The sequence below is a fragment of the Eumetopias jubatus genome, unplaced genomic scaffold (genome assembly GCF_037043125.1).
Source record: "Eumetopias jubatus isolate StellerSeaLion01/CBP00866 unplaced genomic scaffold, mEumJub1_p1.0 scaffold_14, whole genome shotgun sequence".
Taxonomy (NCBI): Eukaryota; Metazoa; Chordata; class Mammalia; order Carnivora; family Otariidae; genus Eumetopias; species Eumetopias jubatus.
The window spans coordinates 19,338,167-19,352,627 of record NW_028274820.1 but is presented as its reverse complement, the minus strand read 5'-3'; the positions used below and the strand labels follow the sequence as shown (position 1 = coordinate 19,352,627).

At 42.0% G+C, this 14,461-nt stretch overlaps 2 protein-coding genes across 4 annotated transcripts in view; both read left to right on the top strand.

The window, feature by feature from the left end:
• Positions 1–1,981, top strand: part of PRKAR2B (protein kinase cAMP-dependent type II regulatory subunit beta) — a 91,210-nt gene extending 89,229 nt beyond the window's left edge. The window contains exons 11-12 of one of the 3 annotated variants that reach the window (XR_003611648.2): positions 16–607; positions 1,662–1,981. Coding sequence is in view for 1 of the 3 variants with exons in the window: in XM_028118960.2 (XP_027974761.1) it covers positions 16–149 (134 nt within the window). In the remaining 2 variants the exon portion in view is untranslated. Of the gene's footprint in view, positions 1–15 lie in introns of all 3 variants that reach the window. The other 2 variants (XM_028118960.2, XM_028118971.2) reach the window with 2 other exon arrangements.
• Positions 1,982–10,060: 8,079 nt separating this feature from the next.
• Positions 10,061–14,461, top strand: part of HBP1 (HMG-box transcription factor 1) — a 30,352-nt gene continuing 25,951 nt past the window's right edge. The window contains exon 1 of the mRNA XM_028117260.2: positions 10,061–10,114. Within this exon, the coding sequence (XP_027973061.1) occupies positions 10,100–10,114 (15 nt within the window). The 5' untranslated portion in view covers positions 10,061–10,099. The remainder of the gene's footprint in view (positions 10,115–14,461) is intronic.

The window sequence follows — 14,461 nt, the reverse complement described above, 5'->3', positions numbered from 1 at the left end:
CTCCCCTTTTCTTAGCTATGGATGTGCAGGCGTTTGAAAGGCTTTTGGGACCTTGCATGGAAATTATGAAAAGGAACATTGCCACCTATGAAGAACAATTAGTTGCTCTGTTTGGAACTAACATGGATATTGTTGAACCCACTGCATGAAGCAAAAGTATGGACAAGACCCATAGTGACAAAATTACACAGTAGTGGTTAGTCCACTGAGAATGTGTTTGTGTAGATGCCAAGCATTTTCTGTGATTTCAGGTTTTTTTCCTTTTTTACATTTACAATGTATCCGTAAACAGAGTAGTGATTTAATACTCAATAGGCTTTACCATCACTTTCTAAAGAGTAGGTCAAAAAAATACTGACATACTGATGAGATGACTTTGTACTCCACAAAATTATGATTTGAGTGAAAGATTTATTCAGATGATTGTAATATACTGAAAGTATCTGTGTGTAAGAAGATAATTAAAGGATGCTGCCGTGGGTGATACGTGTTCATTTGGACTTCCCCGGATTGCTGTGTTAGTGAGTGTGCCCGTGAAAAGGGACCCTGGCAGTGACTCATGCTGGACAGCCTTGCATCACATTCTTTTTACAACTCACTATATATAGTAAGTACAGTTTTAACCATTTTTGTTTTCTCAAGTTTTTCTGGCTTGATAAGTTATGTGCTGGCCTTGGACTACGGTAAAATGGTAGAACACATCATATGCAATTTTCAAACCTTTTCTATTTTTGCAATAAAGTACATTCTAACTTCTTTGGCATAATGTCAGTAACCTCCGTACTCCAGTGGTTTTAAGGACAGGCAATGTAGTCATTATGATAATAGGGAAGAGTCTTTTTTAGATGAGAGATCATTGACACAGTTTCCTCATAAAGCATATATCTGCTTCCTTTTTCCATTTTGTAGTTCTCTGTACTCTTTAAAAAAAGTTTGAGTTCGACATGTAATGTCACAAATAGTTTTTTTAAATGCTATTTAAACTTGTCTTCTAGAAGTCAGAGATCTTACATATGCAAAAAAAAAAAAAAAGACCTCTCCTATACCAAAAATATTTTGGGGTCCTTATCAACATGCCCACAGGATATTTCTCTGTTCTTCACTAGGTGTACATAATATGATCCTTTGCAGACATCTGCTCCCATAGGTTTCCTTTAAGGTGGTAGAAATAAATTTTTATGAGCAAAACCATATATAAAGATAAAAGGAATTTCTGCCCCATCCAATTAGGCCTTGCCATTTGTGTTAATGTAGACTCAAAAGTGCAGGATGAACTTAACTGAATATCAGATTTTCATTGATAATATGTTTATTATTCTGCCACATAAGATGAATTACATTTAACCAAAGCAGTATTATTCTTAACATGATTTCTAGGCCCACATGACCCCAGTGTCTGGAGAGATTAGTTCTAACCAGTTGTTCACTTTTAAATGAGCCCATTGCATTTTGGGAAACAGGTTTTACAGAAATACAAACCTGGGTAAAAATATTCTGTGGCTCTTATAGTGTGATGTTATTAGAGAATGTTTATGGTCTTACATATATAATGAAAATATGGTTAAAATGTTCATCAAGTAATGTACATATAAAAATTATGTAAAGTATAACTTAACCACATTTTAGAACACTGTTTAACAATTTTGCAAACTTTCTTGTAGGAAGAGAGCTTACGACATGAAGATGACTTGTTTTCTATTTCAGATTTCATTTTAAAAGCCAGGTCTGTTAAAAAAGAAAAAAACCACAAAGAACCCCCAGATTCCTGGCTCATCATTCTGTATTCTTTATCCACTTTTTCAAGATACCTTGTTGCATAAGCTGATTATTAACTATTCATGGAGTAGCAAACAAATGCCTGTTTAATAAAGAACTCTGACCAAGGCTGTAAATGCCAGTTACATTATTTTCAGTATTGTTGGTTATATTTAAATTTACCTTATAATAAAGCACACTTTTATAATAAAATGTTTTTAATGAAGTTTGGGTTTTTTTTTTTGTTTTTGGTTTTGTTTTGTTTCACTTGTTTCTGTCTTGGGATTTGGACGGTGCATATTGTACTATGTGAGAAGCAGGACAGACAGGGGGTACATGTGAAAGCTGCCGCCCCCCCCTCCCCCCTGGGCCTAATGCAACAAGAGAGTATAGTACTTTATGGCAATAGGGATTTACAGATTTTAACTATTAGTCATATGTGATCTAAACAATTGCGGTATGCTGCAGACTAACTTGGCCATGTAGGTTCACCAAAGAGTGTGAGTGACTAGGGAATTTACATGTTGAAGCATCTAATTAAAACACCTCACATTTGACTTGTAGATACGGATGTCATCATTCAATCACAAACCAAGATTCTTTACTCTTGGAAGATTCTCCATTGAAGTGTCATTCAAGGATACACTCCGTGTAGCTACAAATTATTCTGGAAGAACCTTCTATTAACACAAGTGCTTCTTGTTTTATATGGTGTTGTGTGTGTGTGTGTTCTGCACATCACTATGAACTAGGGCTTGCTGCCTATATTGTAACAAACAGTGTCTGCGACACAAGTTGGGTGAGCATGCTTGGCTTACTGTTAGAAACTACCAGGCCATTTAAAATGTGTAGAAATGCTGCAAGGGAGGCATGGGACATGAAGTAAGGGACTCTGGATTTGATTGAAATATGTCCCATTAAGTGCCAAGTCCTTTTCCTTTTTAAAGCATCTTGAAGATACTGATCTAGTTTTCCTAATTTTCTCAAGCAATGTTTTATTTATAACAAGGAATGACCCATGGCATTCTTTTTTAAAAATCATTTAAATTCAATTAACATATTATTGGTTTCAGAGGTAGAGGTCAGTGATTTATCAGTCTCCTATACACCCAGTGCTCATTACATCCCGTATCCTCCTTAATGTCCATCACCCAGTTACCCCGTCCCTCCACCCCCACCCCTCCAGCAACCCTCAGTTTGTTTCCCATGATCAAGAGTCTCATGGTTTGCCTCGCTCTCCGATTTCATCTTGTTTTATTTTTTCCTCTCATCCCCTATGAGCCTCTGTTTTGTTTCTTTAATTCCACCTATGAGTGAGATCGTATGACAATTGTCTTTTTCTGACTTATTTGGCTTGGCATAATACCCTCAGTTCCATCCATGTCGTTGCAAATGGCACGACCTATATGGCATTCTTAAAACGTCATGTGTAAGCCCAGAGGAGTAAGTAATACATCTGGATAAGCCATGGCTTTGTTAAATAACTAAACAAGGAATTCTAGTATCTGAATAAAATGTTAATACCAAAGGGAGAAATGGAATTATTCACGCATAAGGGAGAAAGAATAACAAGGAATGCTGGCTTCTGAAATTAAGAGAGTGTGAAGTGCAGCCTGATGCTGAATATCAGAATTTTGACCAAAACAAATTGGAATAGGAGTTGAGACAACACTGCCTGCTCCAGGATATTTTTAAAGGCAGCAAAACTGGTTGAGCAACTGAAACTATATAGTTGTTAGTCTTACCAGGTACTTAAAAAAAACAGACCTTAAAAGTATAATGAATTATGGAAACAGTACTAAGTTTACCAGGTATTGGCAGAGGTCTTGTGTGCCCAACAATAACTATGGGAGCTTAGATCAATTCAGTGTGTGTAAATGAGGAGAGTCGGTGACTTCGCCCAAATCAGTTACGTGGTGAGTCCATGGCAGAACTCGCAGGCAACTGAGATCTCGGTTTCCTGTGCAGTTCTTGCTGTCATATGTTTTCCCCATTTGAGCCTATAGAGAAATCTGTATCAGGTTTACAGTGCAGATAGACTCTTGAGAAGAAAACTTTATTTGACCAACAGATCTGGGTCTTTTGTCCCTTTTTATGCTGTAAGTTTATAAATCTAAAATCGCCTAAGAAATCCTGAAGATGCATGTAACGTTTACGTTTGGGAGATGTAATGAAGTATGCTGTGGAAGTAACTGTCGGCACCATAAAAACGAAATGACACTTACTAGATAGGTGGTTATCCCCAGATTCAACCACAGCCTGAGCCTTGCTACCCTCCCTAAATCCCTCCCAAAGTGTACTGCAAATTGTATATATATGAAATGTTTTGTTAGTATCGATTATAATTGAGATGTTACAGTAAGTAAATGAAGTTTTACTCTCCCCTGCAAAAAGAAGAAAATGAGGTTTTTTCCAGAGGGCCAGAGAAGGTTTTAAGTGGAAGCCGGAAATGTACTCAAATGACAAAAGCAGCCTTGGCTCCCGACCTCAGCAACCCAGAAGCAAAACCCTAAGTGTTTTCTGATTAACATGGAAAAAAAAGTTTACAAAGTAGAACCCTTGAATGAGCAGTAAAGATGACCCGTCAAAAATCTTGGATAAATTTGCTTCTGGTCGCTGATTTTCCATCTTCGTCCTAATTGGAAACCTACCTAGATCCTGCTGAGGAACAAGAGAATGAACAGTCTCCCGAAAACTCGGCCTCTTTGAGGCCACTCCTTTCCATAAGGACTGTATTCTTGAAATGTATACAAATGACATGTTTTAAAGCCAAATTATTTTAGAAGAGATGCTATAAAAACATCTTTGGCAAATTTTTTGTGATTGCTCCTTAAATTAGCTGAACTTAAACAGCCTCCACATGTTTACTACTATGGCGCATTGTGATATGCTGTGGAACTTGAAGGAGTTGGAAGTGGATTCCAAGAATCTTGTTTGCCTTTGTGTGAGGGAGGTGAATGAGAATAGCGCTTACCTTGTAAGAAGATGAGAATGCCCTAGAGCCGTGATGAATGTTCACACATGGAAAGCCCGTGGAAGCTTGCTCATAGTCTGCGATCAAAACAGCACATGACATACAGCATAACACGTAACACGCTATCCTCCTAAGAAAGTTCATGCGGCTTATTTCCTCCTAACTTCTCATTCATTTGTTGAGCAGGCACCTGTTGACTGAGTGCTCAGACAAAATATGCATAGGAGGCGGTGGCGGGGAAGGAGGAGGTAAAGTTGGTAAATGTTGGGGGGGCAGCAAATGGAAACAAAATATTAAGTGTAGTCACAGTGTGATAAGAGCTCTGTACGTATTATTCCTGTGGTTTTAGTTGCTTTTTATCAGACTCGCCTCTAAAATGAGGTACTTTTGACTGGCAACTAAAAGAAAATACATAGATGAGGGCCTAAAATAACAGACACGAGGAGAAAATATGTGGGAGTTTGTGTTAAATGGTTCAGATAATGGGAATGGTCTAGAAAACTTGCAATGGAAGACATGAGAACAGTCATTTGAAAGATGAAAACCCTATTTCTGCTTCTTAATTTTACAAACAGAAAGTAGGATTAAGTCAAATTTTTTGTTGCCTTTTCTAAATGCTCACATTTTCATGAATACCAAATTGGGCAACTAACAAAAACGTTTTGAGGGCTATTGAGGCCACAAAGCATAGTGCCCTCTGAGTCCTGAGGACACCCAAGTTTATTTTTGTCCACCTGGATCTCCTGAACTCCTCATAGATTCAGCTGCTTTTAGGAACTCTGTACCTAAATTTCTTGCTTGCACAGAAAACTCATGATCTAAAGTTGAACCCACCCTTTCCTTCTCCCAGTCCTCAAGTCTATTCTTTCCAACATTCCCCACCTCAGCAATGGCATCGACATACCACTAATAGCCACTCACAGGTAATCTCTGCACCCAAGGTGGAGCTCAAACCCACAACCCTGAGATCAAGAGACGCATGCTCCACTGACAGAGCCAGCCAGCAACCCCCCCTTCTTTATTCCCCTTTTCCTTTTCCCCTTGGTTCTTCCTCCTAAAGGTGATTGTGTTAAGACACCCAACATACCAACCACTGAAGAAAGCCCTTGCTTTATGGTCATCTGAGTAAAATTTAAACTCGTAGTAGAATCAAGAATTACAAGTACAACAAACATATTACTCATTTCTAAAATGGCACTCATCATTAGCTCCCAGGCATTCTCTTACGATTTGAGTATACCTGAGTACTTGGAATTAGTTATAAAATTAACTTATTTTAAAGTATAGTACATACATGGAAGGATATCTGTAAGATTTCTCATGCTCTACCAACTGAGCTAGCCGGGCGCCTAGATTTTAAATAATCTACCAAAAGAGAGACTATCTGAAAAGTTGGGGCACTACTTTCAACCATATGTGTGTTCCATTTCCTAGTTTTAGTACAGATGGTCCCCAGCTTAGGATGGTTTGACTCACAATTTTTCGACTCCACGATGGTGCAAAAGCAATGTGCGTTCAGTAGAAACTGTACTTTGAATTTTGATCTTTTCCCAGGCTAGCGATATGCAGGAGGACAATCCTCTCATGATGCTGGGCAGGGCAGCCAGCTCCCCATCAGCCACACGAGCAGGGGGTCAACAACCCATACCCATACACTTACAGCCATTCTGTTTTTCACTTTCAGGAGAGTGTTTAGTAAATTACATGAGATGTTCTACACTTCATTATACTATACAATAGCCTTTGTGTTAGATGATTTTGCCCAACTGTCAGCTAATGTAAGTGTTCTGAGCAAGGTAGGCTCTGCTGAGCTGTGAAGTTCTGTAGGTTAGGTGTGTGTTGTTGTTTTAAAGATTTTATTTATTTGACAGAGAGAGATCACAAGTAGGCAGAGCGGCAGGGAGAGGGAGAAGCAGGTTCCCCACTGAGCAGAGAGCCTGATGAGGGGCTCGATCCCAGGACCCACGGATCACAACCTGAGCCAAAGGCAAACACTTAACCAACTGAGCCACCCAGGTGCCCCTGTAGGTTAGGTGTGCTAAGTGCATTTTCAACTTGCAATAATTTTCAACTTATTTTTTTTTTTAAAGATTTTATTTATTTATTCATGAGAGACAGAGAGAGAGAGAGAGAAGCAGAGGGAGAAACAGGCTCCCAAGGAGCAGGAAGCCCGATGCGGGACTCGATCCCAGGACCCTGGGATCATGACCTGAGCCGAAGGCAGACGCCTAACCATCTGAGCCACCCAGGCGCCCTAATTTTCAACTTATGATGGGTTTATTGGACATAACCCCATTGTAAGTTGAGGAGGATCTGTACTTGGTTTGAGTGAATTCCTTTTTATCAATTTGAACAGGGATATTCTCAATATGTAAGCAATACCATGTACTTGAACTTAATCTTGTTTAGTCCAGCAAAGGAGTCATTGGTGTGCCAAATGTAGCGGAATTGAGGCAGAAATATTGTTTAATTTTACCCCAGATAGGATTTATCTTTTTTTACTACCTTTAACAAATCAGCACTTCATGTTTCTTTATGAAAACAGAAGTTTATGTGTTGACATGTTCTTAATTATATCTGCTTTAGTGAAAGAGTAGAATTTGCATACATTAAGATTTTCAAGGAGATCTTACTAGTTTTTTACTTTGATCTTTGCTCTGGGTTATGAGTTGGCTGGTTTTGTTAGTCACCCAAGAATTAATGATGATGATACACCTGTTAAATATACATGAGGTACTAATACTGTCATTTAGCTTCCCAGGAAAGTCAAAAGACAGGACTAAATTGTCCATTTTAAAGGTGTATAGATTTCAATACTGATATTTAATCAGTTGTGACTGAAATAGAATTTTACTCCCCAATGACTTAGACAAAAATTAAAATATGTGAAAAGATTTTATATCTTTGTAGCAAAGTGGTCAAATAATGGGAACTAAATATTTTGAATGAGTGAATGGAAAAACTTTACAGGGCTATTAAAAGGTAATTATTTATAATAATGTACGATATCTTGATCTGAAGTTGAAATTATTCTTACCATCATAGTGTTGACCAGTAAAGAATATCTCCAGTAAGGCTTTTAGTAAGAACTTTCAAATACAAAACCTTTTAAAATAAGGTAAGGTTCAGGGGTGTCTGGTGGCTCAGTTGGTTAAGCCTCTGACTCTTGATCTCAGCTCAGGTCATGATCTCAGGGTCATGAGTTCAAGCCCTGAGTTAGGTGTGGAGCCTACTTTAAAATAAACAAATAAATAAGTAAAATGAGGTAAGGTTCTAACCCTAAAAGCAGGTCTCCTGGTTTACGCAATGAATAGGGGAAAGGAGTGGCTCAAGCTGTTGAGGGCTCATTTTTTGGGGGGAAGGAAAGCTTTTCAGTTTCCTGGTGGGCATGAAACATAAATATTTCAAATGTAAATGATTAGGTAAATTTCACAATTTTTTCTTTTTGTCAAAAAATGACACACTGGAGAGGCAGCACAGCAATCCTCCACTGTAAGGGGGGAAAAAAGGAAGACAAAAAAGGAAACAAAATAACAGGGTCACAGTCTACTTTCTTTTTTGGATCCCTCTACTAATCTCTAAAAGATAATACATTCAAATCCTGTCCTTTTCCGTCAGTGAAAAATTTAGGCATTTTGTTGGCTCTCAATTATTTTTAGGAAAAAATTACAATGTTACTATTTGTGAATACGAGAAGTAAATCTTTGATCCTATGGTAGGGAGAACTATTTTAAAATAATTTCACTTCAAGGCTTCAAACAGGAAACCCCTAAAAGAATTGGAAAACTTGTTTTAACCCATGAGAGTTGTTTGGGATTTGATTTGTTACATGGCTTTCCCGGAGATTTAACAACTCAAGAAATGTACCCGGGGGGAGGGGGGAGCTTGTTAAAGGAATAATCAGTTATGGTCAAAGCCTCTTTTCAGTAGTTTGACTATTGATTTCTAACTAAGGTAAGTTTTCCCCTTAATTTTAAGCATACACATAGTGATCTAAAGATATAAAATCTGAAGCATAGCTTAAATGATTAAACGTTAAAGGTTCAAAGGAAAAAAAGCTTAATAATGCCTTTGTAATGTGAATGGTAAAAACATCAATTATAGACTCGGTGGACTGTGATGGACAGCCATGTTCAAAGTGAAGGTACCTATAAAGCCAAAGGAGCCACCCTCCTCCGGTGAGTCAGAGTATTAGCAACTTAAGGAGGAACTCCTAGTGGCAACGAAGTGGAAAGACATTCTTCTCTCTTTCATCAATGGGAAGTCGTCTGGAGGGGAACACTGGTTAACAAAAACTCACCAAAGACACTTTGATAATGATTCACTAATTCAGTTTAAGTCACACATTATACTATTTACTTTAACGAGCAAGCTGGTCAATATGGAAAATACCGCATTGACTTGACTCAGTCTCTAAGTCAATAGTAATCGTCCACCCCTTACAGCTTTGTAAATTCTCCAGACCCTGAACTTTTATTTCAGTGTTCATCCCCGAGCCTCTCAGTGCCTGGCACGTAGCCGGCATTCAACACATCTTGGGTGAACTGATCAAAGCTGGCAAAGAAACCCTCTCAAGTTGCTGTCCGGGGGGTGGCCAGGCAAGGCTGAGGACAAAGGAATTCAAGTTCTTCCCACTGGAGCCCAACATCACCTTTATTATCCCCATAATGCCCGGGGCTGTGATTTGTGGGTGACTGGGTCCCTCGCGAGGCTGCACTGCTTCCGCTTGTGCAGTCATCTCCTTCCCCTCGCACTAAAACAATACCTTGGCCTCCTGCCAAACTTCGAGCAGAGAGCGACTGTGGCTGTTTATGGTCCGAAATGGGTGCTGAAAGAGACTGGGGCTCTCCGAGCGCTAAGAGAGGCCCAGAGGAAGAGAAGAGGCCAAAGCTTTAAAACACTCCCTTCCTCCGCCCCCTCCCTTTTGTCCCAGACACCAAAACAAACGAGCTGATACACGTGTCCCTATGACTCTTGTTTACTATCAAGACAGCGCTGTGCAAGTACCTCCGGGATATGTAGTCCAACCGGTTCCTCTTGCCTGCAGTTTCCCAGAACAGAGCAAGGCTGAGACTACGAACCCACAATCCATTTCGGGGGCAAAGTTTGGCTTGGGTCCCCGGAGTCTCGGCAGCAATCCAATCCGAAGCGCTCACTCTTGTGATTGACAGACCGTCTTCTCCAGTGAACACAACACAAAAGTCAATACAAGCCCGCCTCCCGAGACGGACCACGGTATCACCCAATGGGAAAGGGGAAAGATCGAATGGCAGTTCCGTAGGCCAATAAGAGGGCGAAAGATCTGGGCGGTGGCTCAACCCCTCGGGGGGGTTGAGGGGAGGGGGAAGACGAAGCTTGAAAGACTTGGTAATGGCGACGGGTTTGGTAAGTAGGAAAGTTTCGGTTGAGGAGTAAGAGCGGCGGTGGGGGCAGTAAGGCGCGCCGGAGAGACCGGCGTCAGTCGGAGAGGGGGTACACGAGCCGCTGGTGGTGTTGTCGCGTCTAGGGCGGCCCGCGTCGGGGCTGCCCGCACTCCGCGGCGGGTTTGTTGTCTTTCAGTTCGGGAAGGGGTGGGGGTGGGGGTGGGGAAGGGAGGGGCAGGATCCCGAGGGGACCGGGCGGCCGGGCGAGCTCGGGTCCGCGCTCCTCTTCTGCCAAGGGCTGCTCTCACAGTGGGAGCAGTTAACCGTTCGATAACTGCCCGCGGCGAACCCACCGGACCGGCGCCTCCCGCGAGTTCACCTGGGCTTCACGGCGGCAGGGCCCGGGGGGTCTCGGGGGCTGGGGCTGGGAGGAGTCGGCGAGGTCGGCCCTCCGGGCCGGGTTGCGCGGTGGGTGGCCGGGCCGGGTGCGGAGATGGGGCGGGCCTGGGCGGGGGGAAGGGGCCGACGCGGCGTCGGGGCTGCCCAGGAAAGTTTGACTTCAACTCCACGCGTGTGGGCGGAGGGTCGGAGGTTGGCCCCGGGTGGGCGGCCGGCAGGGGGTGGGGGACCCCAGTGAGGCGCCGCCTCCTCTGGGGGCCGAGAGGGGCTCGGCTGGAGCTGGGAAGCTCGCGGAGCCGCTGGGCCCCGGGGCTCATTGTTACGCATTTCGAATGAATGGGCTCCGAGGCGCCTGCGCGGTGCTGCTGAGCCGAGGGGAAAAACAAGCCTGGAGTCCAGGCTGCGGTCACATGATGGGGGGAGGGGAGGGGAAGGCGATGAATGGCGAAAGAGGGTGGGGGATGGACTTGGCTTGAACCGGGAGGCGCAGCCTCTTTGACCGAGAGCCCAAGCTTGGCAGGCGTTTCCAGTCTCCGCCTTCCAACCTATGCTGCTGCCCCAGGCCGATTAAAACAAACAAACAAAAAAGAATCCAGGAGAAATCGGCAGCGGGGGCCGGGTTTTTGTAGCTTCCCTAAGCGTTGCACGGCGTCTGGGGGATTTCACTCGCGGCCGTGCATTCTCCACTACTTAGAGTTCGTTCTTCAGGAGTCTTCAGCAAGAATCGCTTTTTAAAAGGAGCACTGACAGCAAGGCTGTACTCCAGTCTTTAGCTCAGGCTGCCACTCAGGCTAAGACAGGAGGAGGGTGTTAGGGAGCTGTGTGTGCTAGGAAGTGTTGGAGTCTTACCAGCAGTTCCCGACCAAGTGCTTTGGATTTATTTCCTCCAACCAGCAGTAACATGACTCCCAACCTTGGTTTTGAATTAAAGTTACCTTTTAAAAATTAGAATAATTTTTGACATCTGTAAATACTTTTCTGGTGTTTAACTTATTGATAATGATGGGCATTTGTAATGTATTCCTAGTATTTCGGTCTTTGGTTTTTTTTTTTCCCCCCTCTGTTATTGTCTTTTGTTTTAGCTTGCTAACAAGGGTGTTAGGGTCGGCTGTTCAGTTTCCTTGATTAAGCTACAGTAGTTTATCCCTCCTTACATGTGGAGGATCTGTTCCCAGACCTGTGGATGCCTGGAACTGGGGATAGTATTGAACCCTCTATATGCTGTTTTTTTTCTTACGATAAAGTTTATAAATTAGATATTAACAGTAATAGTTAATAAAATAGAACAATATGCTGTAATAAAAGTTGTGTGAATGTGGTCTTTCTCAAAATACCTTATCGTCCTGTACTCACCCTTGATGATGTGAGCTGATAAAATGCCTTATTTGGTGAGGTGAAGTGAGGTGAATGACCTAGGCATTGTGACTTAGTTTGGCTGCTGTTGACCTTCTGATTTTAGGTCAGCAGGAGAATTAACTGTTTCCAGACTGGGTTGACCTTGGGTAACTGAAACCACAGAGAGGGAAATCTCGGATAAGGGGCGTCCACTGTAATCCATTTTAAACACCTCAATTCCTCATGTTAGAGATCTAAATTAATTGCTCATGACCTTCCCTTCGTCCCCTCCCCACTAACAATTTGAGCTTTGTAAAGAAGTCCTTTGGGATTAGGGAAGGACACATAGAAATCCTTTCTGTGATATCCTTGAGGATGGAAGGCTAAGGATTTAGGGAAGAATAGGCACTTGAAAGTAGGAGTCTAACCTCTGTTGGTCTATGCCTTTTGTCTCTTTTCAAAAAGAAAATGATCACATTCAGTTGTTAGACCGCTGTTTTCCTTATCCATAAGAATAACTTTGTTCACAGAGCTGTTTTGAGGTTTTTATGAAATTAGAGGAAGTATGTCAAATGCTCTGTACATAGGAGGTAGGCATTTAGTAAAACCTAATTTCCTTCTTGGCCATCCATGGAGATTTAGCTATTTCTGGTTCTCTCCACCTCTCCTCTTTCTAAGATTTGGTGGATAATTATTTACAGAAAGTTGCAAACAAAAGCAATAGCGCCTTCCCATGTCCACCCAATAAAAATTTGTAATATTGGACATGCATTTCAAAGCACAGCTGCTGGAGAATTTTACTCTTCCCTTTTGAGAATCCCTGGTGTAGTTGCAGAGTTAACTCCAGTACAAGGCAAGCTATGTCAAATTCTCCAAAGCAGTATGCAAAAGTATGAATGAACAATAGGGTTAGCTCTACCAGGAGATATTTGAAAGAGAAGCCTGTTTATCAAAATGAATGTCTAATTGGCATAATGTATGTGGGGGAGAATTTGTGACTGTGGACCCTTTTGGTATCCTTTTACTGTATTAGAGGTCTTGCTTCCCTCAAATAGTTTGACAGAGAAAAGTCTAAACAAAAAAATTTACATTGGTATAGGGATTTGAATTTTGTTTTCATGTATTTTATTTAATTCTCCCAATAGCCCAATGAGATAAATGCAGGTGCCATCAGGCCCAGGTTAAGTAGCCTGCCTCACATTCCATGCGAACAAGAGGGAACCTCCAGTCTTTTGACTTAGGTCTAGGCTCCCATTTACTGTGCTGTAGGCTTGCAGAAGCACTGCCTCCATTATCTCAAGACCAAACTTTTGATAGCCTTGAGCAATGAGAAGTGCACACACATAGAATTCAAGTTCAACAAATACTTACTTGGTGAGTATTTTGTTAGAGGGGCCGTAGCTCTGTTTTGAAATTGAAATTTTTTTTCCCAGCCTCCCTAGAAGGAATACTGTGAGGGGATGTTGGGAGATTACGAACACAAGGGGTTGAAGAAATTATAGAAGTTGCAGAAGATGTTAGTGTACTATAAATGGCAAGTGGGGACAGTGTAGGACTCGCTGATGGGGGAGGAGAAGATCTAGTTGGAAGGAGAAAGCCAAAAAGTTCTGCAGAGGGAAGGGGAGGACAAGACAAATTGCAGCTCTGCTTCCTTGGATCCCCGAGCAGCTCTGCTTTGTACACTTAAGGATGGCTCTGAGGAGATACATAGGTATGGCGTGACCTCTGAACTTCATACTCCAGATAAAATGAGAAAATGGTCACGTTTAATATTGATTGCAGCCGGGGTTGACTTTTGCAGATCACATCCTCTTGTGAGGCATAGTACAGCAGATGTTTATAAAGAGTTTGAGTCACTAAGATAGGTTCATTTGTGTTGGGTACACTTATAATGTTGGAAAATTTTCTGTGAGAAGACTTCAAACCTGCTATCTAAACTGGGAATATTCGCCATTCAAAGAACTTCAGAATGAGTAGTTCCTCTCATGTCTTAGGCATTACTCAATAAGGAACCTGCATTGATACTACTAATTTTCTTTTTTTTTATTTTTATTGTTATGTTAATCACCATACATCATTAGTTCTTGATGTAGTGTTCCATGATTCATTGTTTGTGCATAACACCCAGTGCTCCATGCAGAATGTGCCCTCTTTAATACCCATCACCAGGCTAACCCATCCCCCTACCCCCCTCCCCTCTAGAACCCTCCCTTTGTTTCTCAGAGTCCATAGTCTCTCATGGTTCATCTCCCCCTCCAATTTCCCCCCCTTCATTTTTCCCCTCCTGCTATCTTTTTTTTTTTTTTTAACATATAATGTATTACATGTTTCAGAGGTACAGGTCTGTGATTCAACAGTCTTGCACAATTCACAGCGCTCACCATAGCACATAGCCTCCCCAGTGTCTATCACCCAGCCACCCCATCCCTCCCACCCCCCCACCACTCCAGCAACCCTCAGTTTGTGTTTCAGAGTCCATCATCTCTCATGGTTCGTCTCCCCCTCTGACTTACTCCCCTTCATTCTTCCCCTCCTGCTATCTTCTTTTTCTTTCTTAACATATGTTGCATTATTTGTTTCAGAAGTACAGATCTGTGATTCAACAGTCTTGCACAATTCACAGCGCTCACCATAG